This window comes from Microtus pennsylvanicus, chromosome 20, assembly GCF_037038515.1.
Source record: "Microtus pennsylvanicus isolate mMicPen1 chromosome 20, mMicPen1.hap1, whole genome shotgun sequence".
In the NCBI taxonomy this organism is placed as follows: domain Eukaryota; kingdom Metazoa; phylum Chordata; class Mammalia; order Rodentia; family Cricetidae; genus Microtus; species Microtus pennsylvanicus.
In genome coordinates, this window is record NC_134598.1 from 9,492,117 (window position 1) to 9,518,914 (window position 26,798).

Here is a 26,798-nt window from a genome sequence, read left to right on the forward strand (position 1 = left end):
GAACCTGGCTCAGAGCCCATCTTGGCCGCCAGGGGGCGATGTAAGATCTCAGTTGGAGAGAGGGATGGGGAGGGGCGTGGGGGGTGGCTAAGGGGAAAGAACCAGAGACACCAAGCCTGAGACCCTGGGCCTGGGAGGGGGTGGGGTGCGTGCCGTCTCCATGGCAACACTTCCTCTAGTCCTCCGGGAACGGAGCTAGCGAGGCCGGGGGGCCTCACCCCTCCCGCACGGTCCCTGCCCCAGCCCTTTTCCGACAGGTACGGAGTGAGAGGACGCCTGGCAGACAGCTAACGGGTTCTAGCGGAGACCCCCCCTGTGGTGTGCCGTATGCAAATGTTATTATTTGCATATGCAAATATGCAAATGTGCCGGCCCTGGTCAGGGCGGCAGGTGGCGAGGAGAGGGAAGGTGTGCAGAAGGGAGCAGAAGGAGATGAGGAGTTTGGGGACCTAGGAGCCGACCATTGAGAAGCAGCTTGGGGTGGTCGCTGGAGTCGGGCAGGCAGAGGGTCTTGGGTTTGAGAGCGGGTGGGGGAGGGTCGGCCTGGCCAGCCAGAAGCTCCTCTTCTAGTCTATGGGTTGTCTGCCAGGACTAAGGTTGGCACCGCCTAGCAAGGTTGGCAGCGGGAGCCCGGGCACCATCTGCTGCTGGAGGAGGGGGGAGGGCAGAGGCTCAGCTGGGTTGGGAAGAGGAGGGCCACGGGACGGACACCCCCTCCCCTTCTGTACAGAAAGATGAGGTGTACTAAGGGTAAGGAAGCACACAAAACTTGCTGCAAAACCGGGTTCAGTTTCTTGTTCCCTGTGCCCTTGACTGTCACTTCTGAAAGCCGGGTGGTGTGAAGGCCAGGGCTTTAGAGGGACACTGGACAGTCCCTTTATACAAGGAAGGGGAAGAAGGACGAGGATGCCGATTGCCTGTATTCATCAAACGGTCTAAGGGACTCAAAAACTGAGCCCCTCGGGCTTTCAAGAGCCCCCCAAAAATACTGAAGCAAAACCAATTTACTGGCTCATTGGGCGGCAGTGTTGGTGTAGGGGTGTCGAGGAGCAGGAAGAGCGGCTGTTCTCTCTCCCTATACTCACAGGGTGCCCCCCTTCTCCCTCGCCTTACCGAGCCAGCAGCTGTCCCTAATTAGAGCGGCGGTTTAATTGGATTTATCAGCAGTTAATAGGAAATTAAGCAAAGGGCCCGAGAGAAGGGGGGGCGGGAGGAGCCGGGAGACAGGCTGCGCCTATCTGGAAGGAGGGGTGCTGGGGTCCCAGGGGTGGAGAATCGTGTCTTGATTGAACCGGGTGATCATACCCTTCTGCTCAGTACTCGGCCAGTTGAATTGAGTCCTGGCCAGTCCCAGGAGGGGGCAGGAGGTATGACAGGGGCACTGTTTGGCCCCCAGTGCCTCCCACTCCCACCAGCCAGCTGCCTGGGTGATGGATGGTTCTGCCACACACTGCAAAGGTCATAAGTCTGGGCCAAGGAGCAGACTGCATTGAAAACAGATGAGAGGAAAGGCCAGGGTATTTCAGGGTCCAGGACACAATGCACACCCACCCCTCTCCAGGTTCTAACTGGAGATTTAAAAAAAAAATTAAAAGTTGATTGGGCAGCGTGCCTGGAGGTGAGATACCGAACCCTCACCTCAGCTCAGTTGGGGCTCCTGGGATCTTCTAGGGCTGTCCTTTCTGTCCCACCAGCCATCGCTCTGCCTCTCGCATGCTTAAGTTGGGGCTGTCAGAGCTTTCCAGAGTAGTTACAGCAGGGACAGCCAGAGGTCTGTACCTGAGGGCCTGGGAAGGAAGCTTGCGGGGCGGCGGCTGGAGGCTGGGGTGGGGGTGGGGGCGATCAGCGGCCTCAGTCCACAGCCCCAGGCGCTCCTGTCACCACTTCCTCATTACGTCGCTAGGCTAATGTGGGCTAACAAGCCTGCCCCAGCGACCCCTCTCACACACTCAGCCCAGCAGGGCACAAACAGCAGCCCTTGCCTTTGCTTAGGTGCAACCCCGTTGAAGGCACGTGGAGGGGTCTCTTTCTCAGTGCTTCCTAGTGTATGGCATACGCACGTCTGGGGATGTGATGTGTGTCTATATCCCAGCCCCAGATACGTGTGCTCCTGTATATGTTCCAATTTTGTCAGTGCCTGTGTGTCTATACTGCCCGGGTTGTCTACCCCCGCCTCCTCGTTTCTATGATTTCTGTCTGTAAGTCCCAGGGTGGCTAGGTGTGTTGAGCATTCTTTTCAAACGTGCTTTGACATGTCGACGTGTCTGTGCGCTCTTTGAGTCTGGATGTGCTCCGGCGTGCAGGCGTCGGTGCCTCCAGGATCGTGTATGTGGAATTCAAGAGCCACTGCCGTGTGCGTGCGTGTGTGTGTGTGTGTTTTGTGTGTGTGTGTGTGTGCGTGCCCGCGCGCGCGCGCTGCTCTGGCGTCTCTGCTTGCAGGTGTGTGTCTCGGTGACAGTGCGTGGGCGTGTGCCTGGGTGTGAGCTGCGCGGCAGCATGTACCCGAATGACAGTGTGACGCCCGCGCCCGCGTGTGCGCGCGTCCCCGTGCACGACAGCCTCTGATTGAGTCTCCCGCCCCCGCTTCTTTCTCTCTCCATTTCTATTCCTCTCTCCTTTCCCGGCCGGCTCGCCGTCCGCATCATCTCCATCCATTATTGAAGAAACAGCCGCGTCCTCTCCAATCACATCAACACCCCGCCCCCTCCCTGTTCTGCTCGCCCCTTGGCTCTCTGGCTGCCAGGGAGGAGGGGATGCCCAGGCATAGCGGGAGCCCTAGGCAGAAGTGGGTTCATGACCCTGTGCCCGGGTCTGAGCGATGCACCGGGACACCAGGGTCCCTAGCGGTGAGCGCTTTGCATAAACAGATGGCGCGGGCGTCTTTGTCTCGCTTGCTAGCCTGCTTGCCGCTAGGCTCCTGGCTCCACTTCTGTCTGGCTGCTGCAGTCAAGATCATCTCAGAGCCTCAGGACCCAGCGCCCTTAATAGTGGCAGCAGGGGTCAAGGACCCCCGGGGCTCCTGAGCATATGCAGGGCTTTGTGGCTTCCCTCTCGGGCGCCCTCTCCAGTACCTCAGCTGCAGCGGGAAGATAGAGGCTGCAGCGAGGTGACAGGAATGTGGAAGTGATGGGAGGGGACCCTGAGCAATGCCCCCAAAGTGTCCGCGAGCTGTTCCACTGGGTTGATGCAACTCCCCAGGGATGGGTACTAACCACAGAAAAGAAATAAAGAATGGATGGGTGGGAGGGAAGAAGGGAGAGAGGGGAGGGAGGGAGGGAGGGAGGGAGGAAGGGGGGCATTTGCAAAGAGACCACAGCAAGGTGTAAGGGGGAAGGAGAGACACAGAGAAGCAGACACGAAAGGACAAAGCTAGGTGGATGGGTCTGGAGCAGAGTGTCAAGGAGAAGCAGACATACCGAAAGACATAGAGCTAGAGACAGTCTGAAGAGCAGCAGAAAGAAGTCAACCGGGGTCTTAGGGAAGGCCAAGTCAGAGGCAAGTCCCCACAGTACTAGAGCAGAGATGAAGCCCCAGGTGTGTGAGGTCAACCTGGAGAGAGAATTCAGCCTGAACCTGGATTCTGTCCACACCCAGCGAGATAGAGCCCTCGCCCCATCTGTGTCCTCTGACTAGCCAGAAGAGAGGAGGCTGAGAGGGTCCTACCTCGGTTGCACGAGCGAGTAAGTCGCTGGGCACAGACCTGTGTGTGCACAGCACACTCCAGGCGCAGAGCAAATATTGGAAATGCAGAGCAGTCTCTGCCCGACAGGGGGAGCCCGAGACCTCTTCTCTGAACTTGAGAGCGGCTCGGCCTCCAGAGGGCACCCGCACCCACGGACCCCCGCAATCTGCTCGCTCTGGAGATCCCAGCTGCATTTGACTTGCTGCGCCGCCAGCCTCATGGATTAGTAGCCCGGAGCGGTTTAGAGTTGAAGAGTCTGGTCCTCTTGGGACCACAGGTTGTGCCTAATCCTCGGCTAACGACTCCTGTTGTCCCTCACCTGCTGGGCCAGCACGGTCTGAATTACTGTACGGGGAAAATGTAGAGGAGGGTATGGGGTGAGACCTGGAACCCCAAAGACCACCATCCAGATAGGGGAACACAGAAGGGGAGGGGTTTCAGAGATAGGCCCACAGAGACCCGGATCAGGAGCAGACGAAATGTCAAGAAACTGAGGAAAGGCAAAAGCAGAAGTAATAATATAATATCTGAGCTTAAGAGCGAACTGGATTAAAAAATATTTTTTTTAAAAAATGGGGCTGGAGAGATGGTTCAGCGGTTAAGAGAAGTGGCTGCTCATGCAGAGGACTGGGGTTCAATTCCCAGCACCCACATGGCAGCTCATTCCTGCCTGTAATTCCAGTTTCAGAGTATCCCACACCCTCACACAGATAAACATGCAGGCAAAAACTCTAATGCACATGAAATAATAATTTTAAAAAATTAAACAAAAGAGCGGACTGGAGACCCAAGGGAGGAGAAACCTGCTACCTCCATGTACCAGGACAGGCTCTGGGTCTCTCTCCCCAGGCCTAGGTCACCAGAAAGAGGCAAGCGAGGGCCCAGGAGCAAAGGCCAGATGTCCCTCCCGGAGTCCGGACTCCCCAGCTGTACTACAGAGTACCACCAGATGTGCAGCCCAGCTGGGCAGCTGTTGGAGTTTAAGCTTCAAGATTGGTATTTAGCACCACCCCCACCCCAATCTCCAGCGGTTCCAGCTCGGGGCTGGGGGGGGGGGGATACTGGTGACTGGGACATATCCTCCCTGGCCCAACCCTAAAGTGCTGATGCTCCAGACTGTGACATCCCATCAGCCCCCCTCCACCACCCCATCCCCACCCCCACCCCCATCTCAGCGAGTCTCTGTCTCTTTGTTCTCGCCATGTCTCTGACACTTTATCTCATTATCCGCCGGAGGGAGGCGGAGAGCCCGGACCCTGCAGCCTAATTACGGCTGAGCTTGTCAGCTCAAGGGGCGGGCGGGTGAGGTGTCGGTGCGTGAGGAGGGGAGGGGCCCCTCAGAAAGGGTCGTCCCCTTCGCTGTTACCCCAGGGAAGCAGTGGTGGGTACACGGCTCATCCCTGCCGGTGCCCACCATAGGACGAGTTCTTTAGGGCAGAAATGGGGGAGCTTCGCATGATCTGGGAGCAGAAGCTAAGTGGGAGGGCGTGATGGAAATTAACATGAGAGAGGGAGATGAGGTTCACCCTGTGTCCTCAAAACCAGTCCTCCGAAATGGAGGGTGGGGGGAACTTCCTGCCCCGGCAATACAGGTATACTTGAATTGACTGTTCTCTCTTCGCTGTTTCAACATCCCTTCCAGCCTTCTAAGTCGGCCCCCTTCGTTCAGAGCTCCCTCCCTGGAGAGAGCTCTGCCTTCTGTCTCAGGCCCCCAGACTGCCCCAGCCATTGTCTTACTTTTTGAACAGTGCAGAGATTCATGCACCTACACTCTCCACCCCTAACCTAACTACTCCAGGCCAACCACAACTCAGAGGAACTGCCCTGGAACAAGAGGCGCTGGGGGCGCTAGCAATGCTCACTTGCCTCCCGCCTCCTCCAACTGCATGTGCTGAGGCAGAACCTGTATTCTCAAGGCCTGCTGGCTCCTGGGAGGCTCCAGGGGTGTTGGGAAAACGCTGTTCCTTGGTCCCTCCTGTGGACATTCCACATCCCTGTTTCACTAGAGGGCTGTCTGCTTGCCTGTCCCGCATCGGGGGCCCCCCTTCAGTCTCTGGATGCTAGAGGGCCTTCTCCCTCAGATACCCAAAGACTCAAGTATAATGTCTCGTGGGCCAGGATTCCCCCATCTGTAGGAGAGAGTTGGGAAGGAGAAACTTCAAGGCTTCCCAACGCTCTCCAGTCTTGTTTGGACCTGGTATTACTGGGAGGAAACAAGATGGGTGGGGCTGGCTGGGCTGGGCTGACCCCTCCCCGATGGGGGGCGGCACCCCAGGGAGAGGAATAGAACAGATCCAGCAGAGAACAGACACTGGAAAAAGATGGCAGGAACCAGCTCAGGGGCCCGCTTCTACCGGCAGATAAAAAGACACCCCGGGGTGAGTTCAGTCCCAGATCCTCACTTTCCTCTTACGACCCCACCTCTCAAGACCCCCAGACCCTGCCTCCGGTCTAGTTTCCTTAATGCTCCCAAATCTTCCCAGGGGCATCCCACATTCTGTCTCTGCAGTATTATATCCATATCCCTGGAATCTACCTTGGGCCAGCTCATGTAGGGCAAGAGAGTGTGGAAACTGTGGTTGGGGGTTTCAGGTCTCGCTCCCAGAAGGGAGGGCGGGATCCGATCTTGGATGAATAAGAGGGACAGAAAAGCCGGTCTAGGGTGAGTGGGTGGGAACTGGGCGGAGTTCGGACCCCAGACCATCTGGCTCTTTCTGCAGCTCATCCCAATGATCGGCTTCATCTGCCTGGGCATGGGCAGTGCTGGGCTCTATCTGCTTCGACTGGCGCTGCGTAGCCCGGATGTCTGGTAACTACAGGGCTTGGGAGGCAAGGAGGGGTCCTGGGCGGAGCAAAATGGGACTGTTTAGGATTAACGGTAACTAGTGGGTGACCCTAGAAGGGGTCCCTTGGTCCACGCCCTTATTTCCACTCTTACCACCCAGCATTTCAGAGGGCAGGAATGCCTGATCTGAGAGACCCTCCTCTCCCAACTGGACCACCTGGTGGCTCACTTGTCAGTGGCTAGCCACGTGGGGCGGCTGGAATCCCATCCCGCTCGCCACGGGGTTGCCATGGCGACACAGCTCTATTGGCCACATCTGGCTTTTTGGTACCTCTGTGCCCGCCCAGAAGTGCTAGAGGTCTGCCAGTGTGGGGCTCTGGGGCTCTCTGGTGGCAGTGAGACTTCATGTCCTGCCAGAAGCATCAAGAGGACCTTTGACAAGGCCACTCTGACCCTAAAATTTGAGGCGTACCACCAAAGCCCTGCTTTTCAGGGTTTCTACTGGCTCCTAGGACTCTGAGTGGTTAACCTAGGAGGCAGAAAGCCTGGGGAATCCATGGACTAGACATGTCACCAGCTACCATGCCTCTCACCAGCACCTGTCCCCTTCTGTCAATCTCAAGGAAATGTGCTCCTCTCCCCAGGGTAGGAAACCGGGGGTGGTGACACTAGGTCCCAGAAAGGACCCTAACCTTCCTATCCCCCTTACAGCTGGGACAGAAAGAACCCAGAGCCCTGGAACCGAGTGAGTCCCAATGACCAGTACAAGGTGACTATGGACCTAAAGTGCCCCCCTCCACCTTCTTCCTGGCCCGAGACCTGTACCCCACACACAGCAAGTAAGGGAGGCAAGAGACACTCCTTCAATCTCCTTTCCCTCCCCACAGTTCCTCGCTGTTTCCACTGACTACAAGAAGCTGAAGAAGGACCGGCCAGACTTCTAAGGCAGGGCCCGAGGGTGTCATGGAAATCATGCGCTTCTTCCATTCGCTGTCCCAGACTCTAGCCATGTCCAGCTTCTGCTTACATGGGCTGGATTCCCACGCGGAGGGGGGGTGGCTCCACCCCCACCCTCCTCCCTTGCTCCCAGTAGAGGAAGAACCTCTGACCCTCAGCTTGAGTCCCACGGTGGGGGTGGGTAGTCAAAGCTGCAGGCAGATGCTGGGGTTGACCCAAAAGGCCCAAGCTAGCCCCTCTCCACTCCTGCCCCCCACGGCTAACTGGGCGTGGCAAGGCTACGTGTTGAACGTGACAGACGTGTGCCAACAGCAAGCAGGGGCCTGAGTGCCAAGCGACGTGGCAAGCCCCACGTTAGTGCAAGTTTTGAGCAAGGTCTAGGGGGAGTGGCTGCCCAGGCTCGACCGGGCTCGTCCTGGCTACCCAGTTTGCCTAGGATGGAGAGCCTCTACCAGGCAGCTTGTTCCTTTCCTGCCCAAGCCGGTGCCTCCCATCAATGGCACCCCCTCCCACCTTGCACCTGGGCCTTCCTGTGCTTTCTCCCCACCCCTCCCTTCCCTTGCTCCTCAGTCCCTGGGGATCAAACAGAAGCAGCCGTGGGCAAAATACAATTTCATTTAACAAATTGAATTTGCTGCGCCTGCTAATCACGTCTGGTGTCGGCTCTGATCAGAGACAGAGCGGGGAGGCTACAGCCCCGGGGGTCCTTATGGTGGTGGGAGGAAGGAGAAATACATGTTGAGGGAGTCGAATCGCTGCCTGGCCCAGGGGACCCCTCCCACAGTAATAGGAACTCTGGGCAGGTTAGCTTTTTATTAGATAAAAACAGGAAGGAGGGTGTCTGCCTACCCCTTCCTCGGGCTCAGCACGTCAACTCCCCCTCCCCAAGAAAGAGCAAGAGTCTAACACTGAGATATGGCAGAGGGCCGGGGCAGACAGCTGAAGGGGTGTTGCCCGTGATGGTGTATACCTGCAACCCCAGCACTTGGGAAGTGGAGGTAGGAAGGTCAGTTCAAGGCCAGCCTCAGCTAAGTGAGACCCTGTCTCAAAGACAAGCTGGGTGTGTGTTGGGGGCTTCTTCTAGAAATGGCTACAAAACAGAAATCTCAGCTACAAATTCCAGGAGGGGGCTTATGCCTGGCTCTTGCCCTAAACAGAAGGCCTTCCTCCCTCTACCGAAACCAAGATCAGCGGTGTCTCTTTTGTGGTCCAGGTAGGCAGAAAGAAAGGTAACTTCCAGTCTGCGTGGTCCTCAGCGTTCATCAAATCCAGGCATCGGGAAGGCCCTGGCGAACTCTTCCACCTGTTGCCTGAGGCTGGCCAAACGTTGCCTTGTCTCTGGGTCTTTGAGCAGGAAGGATTTGAAATCCTGGAGCTTGGCTGAAAGAGTATGACGGATAGTCAGAGCTAAAGACCAGGCAGGAGCCAGAGCAGCAGGGGGGACAATGGCAGGGGGGACAATGGGTGGAAACTCCTCGCTGGGGCCTTCGCAGCACTCACCAGTCTTGCTCTTCACCTCCAAGCCAATGTTGACTCCTTCATCGATGAAATCAACGACCCTACGGAAGTCATCCTCGCGGAACTGCCGAGAAGTCAATGCTGGGGCGCCTGGGAGCGCAGGAGATGGACAGTTAGCGTAGTCAGGATCTGAGTGTGGCCGGGGGCCTCCCCTCCTCAGACCCCAGGCCTCACCGAGCCGCAGGCCCCCGGGAGTGATGGCACTGCGGTCTCCAGGGCACGTGTTCTTGTTGGCCGTGATGGACACAAGTTCCAACACCCGCTCCGCTCGGGCTCCGTCCAGGCCCTTGGGTCGCAGGTCCACCAGCACCAGGTGGGTGTCAGTGCCACCTTAGGGGGACAGTAAACGGAGATTGGGGAGTTCGGGGCCTCTCTTGAGGGCACAAAGGCCTTCACCCACCGCTGGCTTACCCGACACCAGTGAGTAGCCTCGCTTGAGCAGGGCATCAGCCATGGCCTGAGCGTTCCTCAGCACCTGTAAGGAGTACTCCCGGAACATGGGGGTGCGGGCCTGCAGATAAGACAGCACCCCGTCACCCCAGGGCTGAGAACAGGCCCTGTTTAGGACTTGAACTAAGCAAGACTCCGACCCCAACCTTGCTGCCTCCCACCTTAGCCACTTCCCTTCCATCTGCCTCAGCCTCAGCTACAAGGTAAGGAAGCAAAGCCTCTGGACCAATGCACCCCGACACGAGGGAAGGCTCCCCGACCTGCTTGAGGGCCACAGCTACTGCAGCAATGGCATGGTTGTGGGGGCCCCCCTGTAAGGATGGGAACACAGCAAAGTTGATTCGGTCCTCAAAAGTGTAAGGGATCTCTTGGCCAGTCTTGGGGTCTACAGTCCGCACTCCCTTCCGGTAAAAGATGAGCCCTGACCTATGTGGAAGACAAGTAGTTGGGATCTAAGCCAGTGACAGGCGATGGGGACAGAGGAGACGGCTGCTTTGGACACTCAGAGGCTCTGAGGCCCCTCAACTGTGCTTGATGCACTGAATCCCAGTGGTCGAAAGGTCCAGCATCACTCCACCCACCCCCAAGTTCCCTAGCAAGGTCTAACCCCAGGTAGTTCTGACCTGGCCCCTCGAAGAGTCTTGTGAGTGGTGGTGGTGACGACGTCCGCATACTTGAAAGGTGAAGGGATGACCTTGGCAGCCACGAGGCCACTGATGTGGGCCATGTCCGCCAGCAGGTGTGCCTTGACCTCATCGCAAACCTGGGCAGGTAGAGAGACGTGCCTCAGCCTGGGGAAGCCATCCTTCCCGGCCCCACTCCCCACCCTTGCACTCCAGCCCCTCACCAACCTCTCTCATGCGGGCATAGTCAATGAGGCGGGCGTAGGCACTGGTACCAGCAATGATGAGCCGTGGTCGGAAAAGCCGAGCAGTCAATGCCAGCTGGTCATAGTCAATGAGGCCGGTTTGGGGCTGGATAAATAGATAAGTAGCTAAAGCCCTGAAATGGCAGCAGGTGCAGCTCATGCTCCCTGGGGCTGAAGGCTGGACCTCCAGGTCCTCCCACTGGCCAAGAACAAACCCTCAGGGCCAAGTGCTCAGGCCGAAGGACACTTACGTTGAGCTTATAGGGCATAGATTCGAAGAAGATGGATGTAGCAGAGATCCGTTTGACATCCGACATGTAGCCATGCGTGAGACTAGAAAGAAGAGAATCTCAAAGTGAAATAACTTCACTTAACCAGCTGCTTCCAGCCCACCTCCACACACCCGTCGCCGGAACACTGGTTCCAGCCCGCCCCCGTCCCCACAATGCGCTCCCCTGGATGGTAGGATCTTGCTCTCCTCCTCTGTAGCATGGAACAGGTATGTTCCAGCTTCACAGGACCTGATATGTATTCTCTTAATAACTCCCATCCCACGTCATTACTGCCCACTGAACCCATCATCCATCCTGGCCATACTCACTGGCCCCCGTCGGGCAGGTCCAACCCCATGATTCGATCATGGGGCTGAAGAAGAGCTGTATAGGCAGCCAGATTGGCCGGGGACCCCGAGTATGGCTGGACATTGACTCCCCACTGTGCAGGATCCAGGTCAAAGGCTTCCAAGGCCCGGCGCTGGCAGAGCAGCTCGATCGCATCCACAACTTCTGCTCCTCCATAGTATCTACCACGGAGAGGGTACATAAGGGCACAGAGAAAGGACACTTGGCCAGAAGCCAAGGGCTGGGACTAATGGGCTCAAGAAGGCTCTGCCACTGGGAGTTGCCATCCCTGATGCTGCCCTCCAGCCCGTCGGTCTAGCCCTCACCTCTTGCCAGGGTAACCCTCCGAGTACTTGTTGTTCAGACAGGACCCCAGGGCCTCCAGCGCAGCTCGGCTGCAGAAGTTCTGGGGTGGGGGTGGGGGGCAGTGTCAGAAGGCAATGAGCCCCTTCCCCTGGACTCCCACCGTCCCACCCCTGCCAGAGCCCACAGGCTGGGGGGCTAGAGGGGGAGAGACAGGCTACAGGAAAAGCTCTAGGACTCTGGGTTCCTTGCCAGGCACGAGGCAGGACCAGGAGCAGTGTTCTCTAACTCAGCTGCCATGACGGATGGCCCCAGTAAGGCCAACTGTCCACTCAACCTGTGTTTCCTCTTTCTTCTGACAAGAGGGGGAGACAGGGAAGAAATGAAACTCTAGGGGCTCCAGAAGCTCCATCAACTGGATGCTTCAGAGAGCAGTCCAGAGAGCAGGAGAAGACCCCGGAGAAACGACAGGAAGATGGCGTACTTCCTGCACTCACGGTAGCTGGGTCCTCGGCCCACATCCTCACACCCTACCTCTGAGGCGATGAGTTCCAGGCCGCGGCACTGCCTGTCTTTCTCCCTCTGCAGTAGCTCCCACACCTCAGGGTCACTGTCTGCCAAAGTCTCCTGGCCTGTCCAGCCTCCAGCTGCTTCCCCAGCCTGTGTCTGGGCCACCTTGCTGTGCTGAGCCCGAGCAGCAATCCAGACCAGCTGACCACATCGCTGCAGAGGCTTAGGGCAAGAAAGCCAGGATTAATTAAAAATTGTCCAGACCTCTCCCGATTGCCCTCGGCCATGGGTACAGAGAGAGCCCTCTAGCCAAGCTGGCAGCCTGGTCCAGCCAGTAAACTCGGTTCTCACCACCCCCACCTTCACCTTGAAAAGCAAGTTCTAGCGTCAAGGTTCAGATGACTATCCAAAGGGCAGTTTTGATCAGCTCTACTCAACCCCCTCCAAAGCTCCCTCCACCCAACCCCGGGAGTCGCTCTGTCAGGTCACAGAGCAAAGTGAAGTCCATATCCCCCAAATTCAGAAGAGAGATACTGAGAATTCAGGGTCGCCTCACCCCCCAGGAACAAAAGGGCCTTCCTGGCCCTGAAGCGGTGGCTCAGAGGTTAAGGGCACTTGTTGCTCGTGTACAAGGCAAAGGGCAGAGGTTCAGCTCCTAGCACCCACATGGCAGCTCACAACCATCTGTAACTCCAGTTCCAGGAGACCTGCAGGAACTCTGTGGGTACCCAAGCATGCCATGTGATGGACATACATACATGAAGGCAGAATACGGACATAAAGGAGGAGGACCTCCTGCACAGCCTCCCTAAGAGACTACCCAATGAGAGAAGACACCAAGTTAACAGGGCTTAACGCCACAGGCTGTAAGGATAGTTTCCAGAGCAACGAAAGTAGAATAGACTTTTAAGCAGTTCTTGGAAAGAGGTGTGTACTGGCGGGAGTGGGGGTAGAGTGACGGTGTTTGCCCAGAAGGAAGCCAAAATCTTAATTTTATCTCTCTCTCTCACACACACACACCACCCCCCTACTTCCTTCCGCCCACGCTGCAGCGGGACCCCTGCCTGACGAAAGCACGGAGGCTCGGTTGCATCATCTCCATAACTCCGAGCTGGCGGGAAAAATGAAACTAGCACATCGAAGCCGGGAACCCCACTTGTTCGCTAGGATACTGCTAACGCAGGGTCTGCGGACCTCTACCTGAAGCCATGTGAACGGTGCGATCACAGACCCTGGGACGTCTGGTCGCCAGGACTAGGGGCCCAGGCACCGCACGTGCGCCCAGCACTCTCAGAGATTTCCTGGTTAAGCATCTGCTCCCCGAGGCCCCAGAACACGTGCGGTGAAGGAGCCAGGGGAACCCCACTTTGTGAAGAGGAACTAAAGTGGGGTGGGCCTTTCCACTGGCCCTCCAGTATCCAGAATCCAGTTCTTACCCGAGTGGTCCAAAGCCAAGAGAAGGGCACCATCGCTACCGGAGGTCACAGAATGACCAGCCACCAACTCCGGTCCAGAGTAGTAACAGGGGAGGGGTCGGAAGCCGACTGGCCTTAGAGCGCATGCGCGAGAAAAATACCCCCGTGAAGTTCGAGTTAAAGGGGAGTCACCCGCGCATGCGTACTCTTTAGAATATGGCCTTCTGGGAATTGTAGTTTTTATTATTATTTTGCAGCTGTACCTCCGGGTTGCCTGAAAGAGTCTTGAAGTTCAGGGGCGTTATTATTGTTGTTGCTGTTGTCGTTGTTTTTCCCGCCAGTTGTTCAGGCAAGCATTTTTTTGGTTTCTTTGGTTTGTTTGTTTGGTGCCTACCAAGTAACCAGAACTATAAAATTCTCTGGGAGATTCAGAGACACTTCTAGAAGGTAAAGAACTATGGCACAGTGGGAGCTGATATAATTTGAAAGGGTAGAAGACCCAAGCCCCTGCTTTAGGATTACAGCAAAATAACCTCGCCGGTCCTCAGTTTTCGTCACTTGTTTTTTTTTTTTTGTTTTGTTTTTTGTTTTTTGTTTTTTGTTTTTCAAGACAGGGTTTCTCTGCGGCTTTGGAGCCTGTCCTGGAACTAGCTCTTGTAGACCAGGCTGGTCTCGAACAGTTTTCTTCATTTGTAACACCATGATGAAATAATTGTGGTGGCCCACGCTTGTCATTCCAGCATTAACAGGATTAGGAGTTCAAGGCTAGCCTCAGCTATCTATAAAGTTAGAGGCCAGTGCACCAAATGTGAGCCTGATCACACCCTGGCCCCCAAACGCAATAAAAGAGTTTATGGCAGGGATGAAATGAAGCTTTACTTGTGAACAAGCTCCCTGTGGATCGTCCTCCTGACTCAAAACTGCTTCCTTCGTGGCCTGTCAGCCGAGGCAAAGCAAGCCGCTCCTCCTCTGGCCATCCCAGGGTGCAGGTGCCTTTCAGTACTTATTCACAGACTATCCCAGCAATCACCAAGTTCTTGAACCTGATCGGAGTAAATCTTTCAATGGGGCACTCATTGACCTCTCCAAGGGAAGATTCTGCATGAGCTGGGGATACCCTAAAACCTCTAGTTCAGCCAGTCGGTGATGGAGCATGCGTTTAATCCTAGCACTCCGGAGGCAGACAGGTAGGTCTCCGTGAGTTCAAGACCAACCTGGTCTACAGAGTGAGTTCCCGGACAGGCTCCAAAGCTACAGAGAAACCCTGTCTCGAAAAACCAAAACAGACAAACAAAACAACAACAACAACAACAACAAAACAAAACAAAACCCTTCTAGTTCAATGTCTCTCAAAGACAGCAATGAAGACACACAACCAAACCTCCCTTGGGGATTCCAGCAAGCACTGTTTGTGAGGAGCATTACCCTATACAGCCATTTTATACATTTATTCATTCAACTGACATTGAGCCATGCTAGGTGTGCCTTAACCCTGGGGGGAGGGGGCATGAAGAGCTAAACAGGGGCAGAGAGTCCAGCAGCTCACTTTTCTCACACACCGGATGCACAAGGAAGAGAGGGGAGTAGGTGGACAGAGCCTTGGAGGAGGAATGTTTGAGTCGCGAGAGAGGATGATCCACGGAAGGACGTGTGATCTTTTCCACAGTGCTACAGACGGAATGTAGAGTGTAGTCGCAAGCCTGCTGGTCCCAGTCACTGCCGCCCTCAGCTGTCCCACCTGGGTCTCACATGAAGTTTCTGAGTATCTTTTAGGGCTGTCTCTCCAGAGCTTCGGTTCTCTCGGGCAACTCCGGCACCAGGCCCAGGAGAGGGAAACCAGTCCATCTTCCTTCTCCTCTCATTCCGACCCGGCTACGTATCCGTATCCTCCTTCATTTATTTGTGTATTGAACCCAGGGCCTTGGGCATGCTAGGTAAGAGCTCCATCCCCATCTCTACATATTTATTTTCTCCCCGTGATTCGTGATTTTTTACTCTCACACATGTCGGGGTCAGATCCGCCCCTATATTCAGTATCAGACTGCGCTGTGGGCAATCCTGTGGAGGGCACTGCTCTCTTTTCCGTGGGCACCTTTACCCGGAACTCCAGAGAAGTCTGGCTGAAGAGGAAGAGAGACTCTCTGTTTCAGCTTGTCTGCACCACCACCCCCAAGGCCCAGCCAGGGGGGTCCCAAGGGGAGGGGGGCTGCTGAGCTGAGAACTGCTAATGAAGCTGCAGCCAATTAACGCCCGGGCCAGGGTTGGGGGTGGATAAAATTAGCAGCCAAGGCTGCAGGAGGGAGCTGAAGGCGGAGGTGGAGAGGGTGGGCAGCTGGCTGAAGGGGACTGTTTGCTAGCGGCTACCAGCCGCGACTCAGCCCCGCCCTCCAAACCTGCACTCGTCCCTTCCCCCATCACCTCCTCCCAATGTTCCCTCCCTCCCTCATCCGTCTGCAAACTCAGCGCCCACGAAATTAGGAAGGAAAAGGAAGATCGATGACTCCAGATGCCGCAAACACCGTTCCCCTTCCCTCCCAACCTTCTTTTTCCCTCCAGCCTCGTGGATGGAGCCTAGCCGGCTTTCAGCACTCGGTCTACACTAACCCTGCTTCTCCGTCCCGTTCAAGGTCTTTAACCTCCTTTCCTCCAAGTCTCCCAAATACACTGCGGGAAGTCCCACCTTAGGTCTAATCACCATTCTATCTGCCTTCACTAACATTCGCCCTCCTTAGAGAGAGATGATGCCCACCTGGGTGACGTTTACCCATTGGTCGATCACTCCTAGATCAGGTCTCAAATGGGCACAGGTGCTGGGTCTGTCAGTCTGCCTCAGTTTTCCCCAACAGACTCCAAGGAAGGAGGCCTTGGCTCAACCTCTATCAGACAAACCCCACACCTGCCCGCCCCCCTTTCCTACAAAGGTCTCACACAGGCGAGTATTGGATTTCGCTTTATTTTGTTTCCCTTTCCCGTCTGTTTTGGCATAGAAAAAAAAATATCACCGAGAGGAAGCAGCCAGAGAGGGCAGGTGGAGCCGGACTGCAGGCGGGCGAGCGGATTGGGGGGGGGGGGGCAGAGCACAGGGGCCAGGCAGAGCCCCCTGCTCAGGACTTTTGCTTCAGTAAGGTTGGGAGAAAGGGGGGACCGACATAGGACACGCAGAAAGGGAAGGGGCTAGATGGGTTGGGGCTTGTAGACTGCTACAGTCTTGAGGGGTGGATAGGACCGGCGCTTAGGGTAAGAAAAAGGGTCAGGCCAGGCGTCATTAAAGCTGCAGGGTGGGCAAAAGGGGAACCAATACGTATTCGTAAGGAACCCTAAGAAAACGTCCAAGCCCCGCCCACTCTGGGGTTGTGCTCTTGGCTTCTCCAATTTACGATTCGTTTGAGACTACCCCAGCCTCAGGGACACTCGGGGCCAAAAGGAAACGGATAACCACGCTGACTGATAGTCCCAGGGAAGCCTGTTTTCCTCCACCCTACCCACAGTGGAAGACGTGGGGGGCAGTCACAGGAGCATGGGGTAAAGGGAAGGGTCCCACCTAGTGAGGCTGCGACCTGGTGGGAAGCTCGGGGGCCCAGGACAGGGGCGCTATCCAAAATAGGGGTGCTCGCTCTGAAAGTTATAGTCTGGGCACACCTTCTGCACCAGTTTGTAGTCAAAACTGAGGAAGGAGACGAAGATACAGATGACTTTGAAGGGCTTGGCGCAGAGCCAGGCGGCCTGGCTCTGCGTGTGCTCGGTGAAGCACACCTGCGACGGGTCGTACAGGCACGGGCGGTGCTTGCGAGCGCGGTTTGTCTTCTCATATTCCACGTGGCAATTAAAAGCGCGCGACTCTTTGGCCCCCGGCACTCCCAGCGCGCCTCCGAGTGGGCCGGCCAGTGCGCCCCCAAGGTTGCCGCCTAGCCCCTGCCCCGCCATCCCCAGAGGGGGCCCCAGTCCAGGGAGCACCCCTTCTAGTGCCAGCGTAGATTGCAGAGGATGGGAGGCAGGCCCAGGCAGCCAGACGCCCCCGAACTCCACACGCTTGGAAGGCGGCACGATACTGACACTTAGGTTACCCAAGCTGGACGAGTTGTGACGGAAGTACACACTGAAGGTACCGTTCACATGGTCCACAATCTTGCCGGTCACCAGCAGCGAGAACTTGAGCGTATGAACACGAAAGTAAAAGTCCCCCCAGCCGAAGATCTTCTTGGCGCGGGCCGCTTTAATGGATGGCTTCCTCTTGGTGCGCGGCGCGGGCGGACCGCCTGCAGCCCCGGGCTTGGCCAGCGCCCCGGTGTGGTTAGAGGGCCAGGCCCAGCTCCAGGAGCGCGCCGTGCCCAGGCTGTCGGAAGACCCGGGCGCCGGGAGCTGTTGGCTGCGGGCGCCCCCTCCGGCCATGGCGGGTCGCAGTTCCAGATACTGCGGCCTTCCGGATTCCGCGATCTGGCCACTGACTGCCTGTGTGGGAAGAAATAAGAGAGACGCTGGACTGGGCAGACCACAACGGTGGCTCAGGAGTGTGTTTTGGGTTAGACCTTGTAGCCCTTGCAAGCTCTGTGATCTTGGCCAAGTCATTTCATGTGTCTGGACCCTAGCTTCTACACCTGTGAATGTGACCTGATGATCCCTGGGTTGTCACAGAGCTCCAGTGTGGGCTCAAAGACAAAGCCAGCTTTGGTGTGGGTTGGAAAAGGGAGAGACCCTTTCTGGATAGTCTGGCTTTTCCCAGTGATGGCCCTGATTGTGACATCCTCACCATCCAGCATCAGGAAAGGGCTTGGCTTCTGCAGAGACCAGCTCCTTCCTTACCGGAGGGGCCTCTAAGAACCAGCTGAGCAGAGAAGGATCAACCACGGGTTGAAGCTTGGAGGATAATGGGGTACTCCTCCTGTCCCCACTCCTTGGCTTGGAAGAGCGGGAGGAGTCACCCTGCCTGCCCACCATGCTGGCCTGTCTCAGGTGGCAGGGATCTGGGAGACAGCACTGATGGATCGAGAGGCAGGAGCGGGCCGGCCAGGCCCAGGCCATCAATTATCTTGGGGTGTGTGTGTGGAGGGGGTGACCGGGAGTAAAGGAGCTGGGGGAGAGTGACGGGAGAGTGAGAAGAAATATGGAGATGCCGCTCCGGCACAGGGAGTGGGAGGGAGAGGAGCCGAGCGTGTCAGCGTGTGTCAGTCATCCTGTGCTAGACACCACCAGTAGCTGGGCCCTGACTGCCTGCAAGTCCCTTGGGAGAGGCAGTTCTGTGTGTGCCTGGGGTGGTTGTTATCCTGAAGTGGTTGTGTATGTGTGTCCATGTGTTCGGTGTGGGTACCTTCAGTCTGTGAAGGCTGTGTACATCAGCAAGAGGAGGCTCTGTGTGTGTGTGTGTGTGTGGTGTTCCCATTTACTCGTGGCTGCTGTCCGTCCATTGTGTATTTGTGCCTGATCACCTGGGGCTGCCAGGAGGCTGTGCACATCTGTGTGTGTGAAGCTGCGTGTGTCAATTGGTAACAGTGTGTGTATGTGTGCATAGCTGTGGTCATTGTTGCCTGTGTACAGGGTGGCCGTGTGATTATCTAGAGCTGTCATTTTTTTTCCTGTGTGACTCTGTTACCTGTCCATGTGTCAGGGTGTAAGGGAAGGTCACACAGTGACGGTGGCCTGTGTGTGTTGCTCACACAAGCATGCCGGCATGGTATATGAATGCCAGGCATGCTGACTTGCAGGCTGAGAATAGAGGGGTAAAGGACCTGGAAGATGGGTGACCCCTCTGTTTGCATTCGAGTCTACACACTGTGTCCACAGGGGACCAGAATGGCAGGGCTGGGCTAGACTCTCGACTGCCTGGTCCCCTGGTCCCCGTCCCTGCAGCACTGCGATCCCAGGTTATTAATGCTGCCGCCACCCGCTCGTCATACATATTTATCGCCCCCCTCACTCCTCCTCCCAATCCAGGTGAGGGGGGTGGAGGTGGCAAGAATGATTGACTCAGACAGACAAGCCTGAGCTGGCATCTGACACCCGGAGGGTACACCTGAGTAGGGCTAGGGAAATGGGCTTAGGGTAGGGGTGGGGGTAAGGGTAAGGAAATAGCCCCAGGAGGTGGGGTTGAATCCCAGGCAGGGGGTTGGAGGTAGGAGTAGGTGAGGCTTCAGGGAAAGCAAAGGGAATGTTGTTGAAGTCTTAACTCTAATCTCTCCCCTTCTGGACCAAACCTCTCCTATTTCCAGCTAGCCCAGCACTCCCCCCCCCCCCAAAGCTGCTCTATGCTAAGATGCCAAATGCCTCCAGCTATGACTTCCTAGGACATCCCAGCACTCCGTGTCCTGCACCCAGCCTGGGACTGCTCAGGGCTGGTAGGTTCAGCCTCTTCAGAGAAGAGATGGGGTGGAAATGAGGTTTGGCAGGGCAGAGAGAGGTGCCAGGATGTCCCCCACCTCTGATCTCAGACAAATTGCTGTCTGCTTCTATGATCCTAGCAAATCCCTGGGCTTTGGAGCCCCCACCCACTGCCAGAGACAGCTAAGATAAAAGGGAAGAGTTGGGGGAAGGCAGCTGAAGCGACCTTGGGGGTGGGGAGCTCGGACCGGGAGGGGCGAGCGTCTGAGAGGAAACGAGCCGAGAAATGGGAACATGGAATAAAATAAAATAAAATCCTCCCTCTGGCTTCCGTGATCGCTCAGGCTCTCTCTCCCTCTCTTCTCTCACTCTTTCCCTGTCTCCACCCCTCTCTCTCTCCCCCTACCCTTTTCTCAACCTCGGTCTCAGTTTCTTCCTCCACTCTGTCTCCAATTTCCAGTTTGGGGAATGCCCCCACCCGTGACATTTCTGTCTCTCTAACCATGGCTCTCTGCTCGGTCCTCCTGCTTGTCAGTCTCCAGCGTGGGTTGGGAGCCGAGGATGTGCAGGGTGACAAGGTGTGGTTAAGGGAGCCCCTTTTTGCCAGAGCCCACCCCACAAAGACTGAGGGCCTGAGCCGGGTGTTGTCCAAGGAGGAAACCCCCCCCCATCTTGAAAGCTAGTTTAATTAAACTAATTGGGCGCAGTGACATTTGCAGAGGGGAGAGGCTAGCCGGCTGGCTGTCAGCTGGGGTGGGAGGTAGAGGTGTGTGCGGTGTCTGAGGGCCTAAAGCAGACTCCTTGAGGCCTGCTCCTGCTCTGGAGGAACTCAGCCAGGAACACTTGCCCCAAGGCAGCAGGCCCACGCACCTGAGGGGGAGTCGAGGCCATCTCCTGATGCTAAACAAACTCCACCAAGGCGGGGAGGGGAGGTGGGGGCTCTTTGGGGACAGGACTGCTGGGAATTGGGAGGATCAGGCTGACAGCCCCCCTTAGCCGCATTGCAGGGTGCGCCTCCCCTGGGCCTCCAGGCTACTTCATTGCTTCTCTCTTTCTTCCGTTTGGGTCAGAAGGAGCTTAGGATTTATGGGGGGGGAGATCAGCACCCTGGGTTTGGGGAAGGGACAGTCTAGGCCTGGGCTGGGGAAGCAGGCAAATAGCACTGAGTCCTTGTAAGTAGAGAACCAACGGTCACTGCAGTCGGGTCGGGGTGGGGTGAAGTCTGGCTGGGAGCTGTGCGGGAGGGGTTGGGGAGGACAGGCTGAGGTGAGCACCAGGACAGAGATGGACTGGAGCTAGGATTGGGTACTAGGCTGGGGAAGCCACAAGGGTAGTCGTGGGGGCAAGAACAGCGAGATGGGAAACAGTGATAGGCTTAGATGTTGAGGGGAGATGGACCCAGAAGAATGAAGAGAGACAGGAGAGGATGGGAGCTAAAATGGGGACAGGCATGATCAATGACAAATGGACGCTGGAGACTGGCTGGACCAAGGATGGGACGGGGTGACAGTGATGGGGACGGGACAGGATGGGACAGAACAGAAAGGGAGGAGAAAACAAGGTTGCTGATAGATAGAGACCTAGGAGATGGTATGGGGGAAGCCACTGGGGACCCGAATGGGAAACAGGGGACAGGGAAAGTGATTGGCGATGTGGATAGAGACAGGAGCTTGAGGACAGGTATTCAGGTGAGAAAAAGGCAGAGTTCGGGAGGGGGCCAGGCAAGTGGAGGCAAGGGGACCTCTTCAGACTAGTACAGGGCAGGGATGGGGGCCTGCTGCTGAAGTGGGCTCTGTCCTTGGGCCAATCGCCCTCTCCCCCACAGCCCCACCCGCTTGCCTGCCCGCGGCCTGCTGCGCAAGGCTCACCGTTATCTGAATTTTGATTTTATTTTATTTTATTTTATTTCCCTGCTTCCTAGAGCTGGCGCGGTCCCCCCGGGAACGGCCGCCCCCCGCCCCCCGCCCCGCGCCTCACTTTATTATTGCAATAAATGTGCCTATAAAGGCGCCGGCTCCAGGGCGCGGTGGGGGTGGGGGGGAGCCGCGGAGCAGGGATGTAATTTCCCGAAGCCTGAGCCGGAGGGGGAGTGGGCGGGGTGGAGGTGGAGGAGGGGCAGGCATGGGGAGAAGGGGAGACTCGCCAATTTACAGAGCTCAAGGCCGCACTCTCAGCTCCCTATCCCGGTTCCTTTCCCCATCTACTGTATATCCCGGGATCCCCCCCTTTGAACTTGATTGAACCAGAGGCCCACTCCACTGAGACCTGACCCCCTCTCTGTTAATCTTGTCCCCTGGTCCGTACCTACACTGAGTTACAGGGGTTCTCTCTATTCAAAGTTCCCTATCTCCTTGCCAATTATTCCATCACTGACCCCTTACCTGCTTCCTTTCAAGGATTACCCCACGCTCTCCAAGTGTAGGTCCCTGACCCCAGTGACTCCTCTTTGCCTTCCCTCGCCTCACCACCAAATCTCTTTACTGTTGTTACCTCACCCTAGATCTCTAGCTGGCTCCTCACCGAGCCCCAACCATGACCCTCCTTTCCAACGGCGCCCCTCCCATTCGGGATGTGAGGCTTGGCTGCAAGCTCTGACCCAAGGGAACTGTCGCTGTAGACACCCCCTCCTCCAGTGTCCCTGGCCCAGCTGCGGCCCCTGATTACCGCCCCCCAAATCCCAGCCAGCAGCTCTGGGCTCGAGCCCAGGCTGTGCGTGCCTAAGTGGCCTAGCCAGAGATTAGCTAGGGGGCCTGAGGAGGGTGAGGAGGTGGGAGGCGAGGTGGTGGTTGGCACAAGGGTTGTGGCTGACCCAGACTGAGAGACTCGCCCAGGTCTAATCCTTCCCTGAGGCAGGATAGAGCTGAAAGGTCCCCCAGGCTTCCCCACCCCTGCCCTCCCCCAGCTAATTAGTAATTAGTGATTAGTGATTAGTGACTATTGATCGCCTGCTGTTTCTCCCAGTAGGCAGCTGCTTTGGCAAGGGACGAGGAAGGCAGACTTTGGAGCTTGAAGACTGTATTGGGAAGACCTGAAGCAGTCAGGCCAGTCAAGAGGCCAGAGCCCCTGGGTCGGGCAATGGAAGCCAGGAGTACCAGACCCTGAGAGGAGTCTCAGGAGCCTAGAAGGAAAGGAAGAAAGCAGAGAACTCCTGCGGGAAGGTAGGGTTGGTAGTATCGATGGTTAAGATTTCCAAATGCTGTCTGAGGAACTGGGCTGCCCAGCCTCTCATCTCTGTGTCCGGCTCACCTTTTGCCCCCTCCCAACACTGGCATCAAGAGATCCCTGAATGCAGTGCCCATGCTTACGCTCGGGTATATGAACAAATCTGAGGCTCACAACCCATGCTTACACTCAACTGGACCCAAAGCCATGAGCACACAAATATACACTCCCAAACCCAGACTCACACGCAAACAACAGATGTGCCCCCGTATGCAAATACATCAGAGACCCTGGGGGTCGATAGACGGGCACACATCCTCCTTAGGAATCCACATGAGAATTCCCTATGCAGAATTACACACATCCACACACCACACATGCACAGGCTGGACCAAATGGCAGACAGGCAGTTCCCCGCTGCTTCCAACGCAGCCACCCCCCAGCTGCAGCCCTCTCTCAGACAGATAGATCCCATCTCTCATATCCTCATGTTCACTCTCCCTCAAGTCTCTGCCAGATGTTTAATTCCCCTTCAGGGGGCAAAGGAAATTAAACCAGATCTGTCCACAGGGAGTTAATTTGATGGGGAGAGAGTGGAGAAGGCAGTGTGTGTGTGTGGGGGGGGGAAATCGGGGCAATGGTATTTCCCTCCTCTGTGACCCCGGGCCTTCACACACTGTGGTTTTGGACCTGACCCTCTCCTGCCATCTTCCTGGAGTAAAACCGGGCCTCAGGTTCAAAAGAAGCTCCCACCAGAGGCAGCAATGTTCACACAGTGGGCTTTCCCCCCAGCTTCCACCCCACCAAGGTCACTAGGCAGGCGGCCTTGGGAGAATCCGAGGACTCTCCCGGCTCACTGGGACAGTCTCTACCCTACTGTGGCTGTTGAGGAGACTGAGGGTTCAGGTGTTTTAGAAAATTACTTGCTTCTTCTGGATTCTCTTGGGAGCTGACAACTGAAGTCCAGGAGAAAAGGCTACGGAGTCACCTGCTTGCCCTTAACCTGGGTAGGGCACAGTTGGTAATGGGAGGAGTTGGGGCCAGGGTCTAGACCGCCCTTGTGGATCACAGACCAGGGCACTGTGAAGCAGGCACAGTCATTCATGCAAAGCCGGCTGGGCGGGCGGTCGGCGTCTCCATGGCACACCAGCATAGACATTCACTCTGGGCCCCAGTGTTAAAACACCAACCCTGGATTCCCTGGACACATGCTAGCACACGGGGGCTGGTGTTAAGCCACACGCCTCACAACGGCAGGCACGTCTAAGCACACTATGCATATGAACCGAGGATTTCAAGTAGAGTCCGGGAGGATGAGGTCTGGGCCCTTTTTAGCCTTTGGGTCTTCACCCAAAAACCCCAGGAAAAGAAGCAGTGAAGAAGGATGGGGGCAGGGTGGAAGTGGGAAGAGAGACTCCCCTTCCAGACAGCCCCCACTACTGGGCGCGAAAGGGGGGTGTGTCTGTGAGGTTGTGCAGGGGAGATTGTGTCTCCGCGGGAAATGTGATGGGAGGTTGTAGCCAAGTTCGGCCCTGCTGGTGTGGGTCCTTGGAAGCGCGTGTGCCTGGGCCATGTATGTTCGGATCGCAGCGCCTACCTGGCATTGTGACAAGTAAGGAGAAGAGAAATGGGAAGGTAGAGGGTGAGGGGTGGAAGGACAGACAGAGAGAAAGGCAAGCAAAGTAGGCGCGGAAGGAAGGCTAGGCTAACACCCTCTAGCTTGTCTGTCTGTCTCGCACTCCTTCCCTGTCTGGCGCACTCGCGGGTCGCGCTTCGTCCCCTCCCCCGTGGTGCCTGAAGCCCATCAGAGCCCGGCCTCCACCCCGCACCTTCTTCTAACCCTCAGCCAACTTGCGCTGGGCGCGTGCCAGTCCTAAAGCCGGCAGTCTGTCTGTCCGCGTCCACTAGGACGCACAAAGTTGGACACTTAGTGCTGGGGGCGGGGCGGACGCACCGAGCCCCCTGGCATGCAAGGTTCTTCGTGTTCGGGACCCCGCGCCTTGGCTTTGCCACCCTTACCTTCCTAAGGAGCCACGGACCAAAGAGCAAGAGGAGCCATTCCGGGAGCAGCCGCATCTTCCCGGGCGGCCGGGCGGGTTGGGCAGGGCGGGTCCCGGGGCGGGCCGGACAGGGCACAGGCAGGGCACGGGGCGCCGGGCTGAGGGCGGCGGCGCGAGCGGTGGGAGCGGGCGGCTCGGCCCGCGGACTGAGCGCGGAGCAGAGCGCGGCGCTGGGGGCGGGGCGCGGGCGGGGGAGAAAGTTGGGTCTGAGTCGGGCGGGCGGGAGGGGCGGGGCTCCGCGGTGCTCCAATCCCGGCCGCGCCCCGCGCGCCCCCTCCCGCCCAGCTGGGGGCACGGAAGGTGACTTTCACCGCGACACGCCCCGGACACGCCCCTGGCTCAGGTGTGAATCCGGAGAGGGTCTAGGGGCTTGGGGGTAGCACCCTAAAGATGCCAGGTTTGGGCTAGGACTGGGCGTGGGGCTCTAGGCTCTGGACTAGAGCGAAGGGGGCTTCGTGGAACAGGAGCCCCGCCAGGCTTGGCGGGGGAGGACAAGGGTCCTGCGATGTCGGGGCGGAGGGGTCCCTTCTATGCTCCAGCCCTAGGTGGGTCCCAAGCAGAGAGTGGGACAGGGGCCGAGGTGAGGGTTAGCGGGGCCTCGGGCGACTACCACAGCACACGGCGCTGACGGGGATGGATGGGCGCCCCGCGGCTCATTCGGCCCGGAGATGAGAATCATTGATCACGGACGGAAACCCCATCACGTCTGTCAATAGGGCTGACAAACGGCGCCCGCCGCCCCGCCCCCGCCCCACGGCACCTCTGAGGTCTCTGAACCCCTTGGCTAGACGGGCTCTTTCTAGGTTTGGCCCTCTAGACCTGCATTGCTGACCCTTGCCCAGCCCAGGGCAACCTTAAGTGGCAACCTTAAGTCCTTAGTGCCGTCTGCCCAGCCTCTTGGTACAGTCCTATGCTTTCCGTCCCATAGTCCCATTTTCCACGCCAGCTCTCCTTATCCCCGTCCCCTTTCCTGTCTATCTCTGTCCTTGTCTCTGTCCCCAGCTCCAGCACTGTCTCTGGGCTGTTTCTTCATCGGTTCCCTCCTCCCACTGGTCTCTCTCCTCCCTGCCCAGGGAGTCTTCAACTGTCAGCTGTTGCTATGGGCTGTGGCTGAGTCTGAGGTGATGGTAATGACCAACACCTAGACAGCAAGAGATAGGAACAAGCAAAGAAATGAAGAGACAGGCCCACACCCCAACATGTGTCTCCAGGCACACACCACGGTATTCATAGTAGCCTGCTACATTGTACAGTGAGTGCACACAGAGCAAAAGACGTCCACGTACACTCGTGTACACAGGCACACAAGCAAACTCAGATGGACACACATGATTTATGCACACAGGAGCACACGGTGAGATGCATGAACAGCCAAGTATGTAAGGAAGCACTGTCTTACCTTGACAGAGGCAAACCTTCAAGGAGCTGAACACACACACACACACACACACACACACACACACACACACAGTCTGTCTGTCTGTCTGTCTGTGTCTCTCTCTCCTAAAGACAAGCCTGAGGATTTGAAAAGGACAGATACATATAGGATGTGACAGACACCAAAAAGAGGGGGTCAGGGAAAGGACAGGGATGCTGAGGGGCTGAGGCAGGTGCTGTGCTGACACCCAAGGAGACAAAAAACAGGAAGCAGCTATTTGACTGCAGTCAGGGCTGAAAAAAAAAAAATGCAGGACAAAAGTGTCAGGAGCAAGGCCAGATGGCCCCAACCAGAACCCAGGGCTGATCTCAAGCCCGGGGGTGGGGGGGTGGGGGGGTGGGGTGTGTGTGCTTTGTACTGAATGAAGGTCAAGGTGGTCCTGTGTCTTAGGGACAGTGCAAAGTCTCCATCCTCAGGAGGCCAGACCCATCCCATCACCGTTCTGGTTAGTCTCGGGTGCACACAGCTTATCTCTGGGTCTTGGCCTCTGCTCCTGAAGATCTCTGCCTATGAACCTCTGCCTTTCATTTGGTCGGCACCAGTCTGCATGATTCTATTCAGGATCTTGTTGATTCCTGAGACCTCTCCCATTTGTCTGGCCAGATTTCTGGGAGACTGCTCCAGGTGGTCCTGGCCAGCAGAGGGAGGGCGCTCACCGAAAGGGTGTGCTTTCTCAGCCACAGCTGGGGCCATCTCGCTCTACCCAGGATCTTGAGGT

General features: G+C 56.9%; 3 protein-coding genes across 3 annotated transcripts; 1 reads left to right on the top strand and 2 right to left on the bottom strand.

The window, feature by feature from the left end:
- The first annotated feature begins 5,950 nt into the window (after positions 1-5,950).
- Positions 5,951-8,043, top strand: Coxfa4l2 (cytochrome c oxidase hypoxia associated subunit FA4L2). The gene is made up of 4 exons (XM_075954361.1): positions 5,951-6,060; positions 6,403-6,491; positions 7,179-7,236; positions 7,355-8,043. Exons 1-4 carry the CDS (start codon positions 6,004-6,006, stop codon positions 7,409-7,411), a joined length of 261 nt encoding a protein of 86 aa, XP_075810476.1. The 5' UTR covers positions 5,951-6,003; the 3' UTR covers positions 7,412-8,043.
- A 180-nt stretch (positions 8,044-8,223) lies between these two features.
- Shmt2 (serine hydroxymethyltransferase 2) lies at positions 8,224-13,268 on the bottom strand. The gene is made up of 12 exons (XM_075954360.1): positions 13,130-13,268; positions 11,718-11,915; positions 11,207-11,286; positions 10,862-11,062; positions 10,512-10,593; positions 10,244-10,366; positions 10,016-10,155; positions 9,653-9,818; positions 9,354-9,453; positions 9,117-9,272; positions 8,925-9,032; positions 8,224-8,804 (listed from the first exon to the last, which is right to left on the bottom strand). Exons 1-12 carry the CDS (start codon positions 13,160-13,162, stop codon positions 8,677-8,679), a joined length of 1,515 nt encoding a protein of 504 aa, XP_075810475.1. The 5' UTR covers positions 13,163-13,268; the 3' UTR covers positions 8,224-8,676.
- A 2,775-nt stretch (positions 13,269-16,043) lies between these two features.
- On the bottom strand, positions 16,044-24,799 carry Nxph4 (neurexophilin 4). The gene is made up of 2 exons (XM_075954587.1): positions 24,602-24,799; positions 16,044-17,557 (listed from the first exon to the last, which is right to left on the bottom strand). The coding sequence occupies exons 1-2, from the start codon at positions 24,656-24,658 to the stop codon at positions 16,700-16,702; spliced, it is 915 nt and encodes a 304-aa protein (XP_075810702.1). The 5' UTR covers positions 24,659-24,799; the 3' UTR covers positions 16,044-16,699.
- Between the last annotated feature and the right edge of the window lie 1,999 nt (positions 24,800-26,798).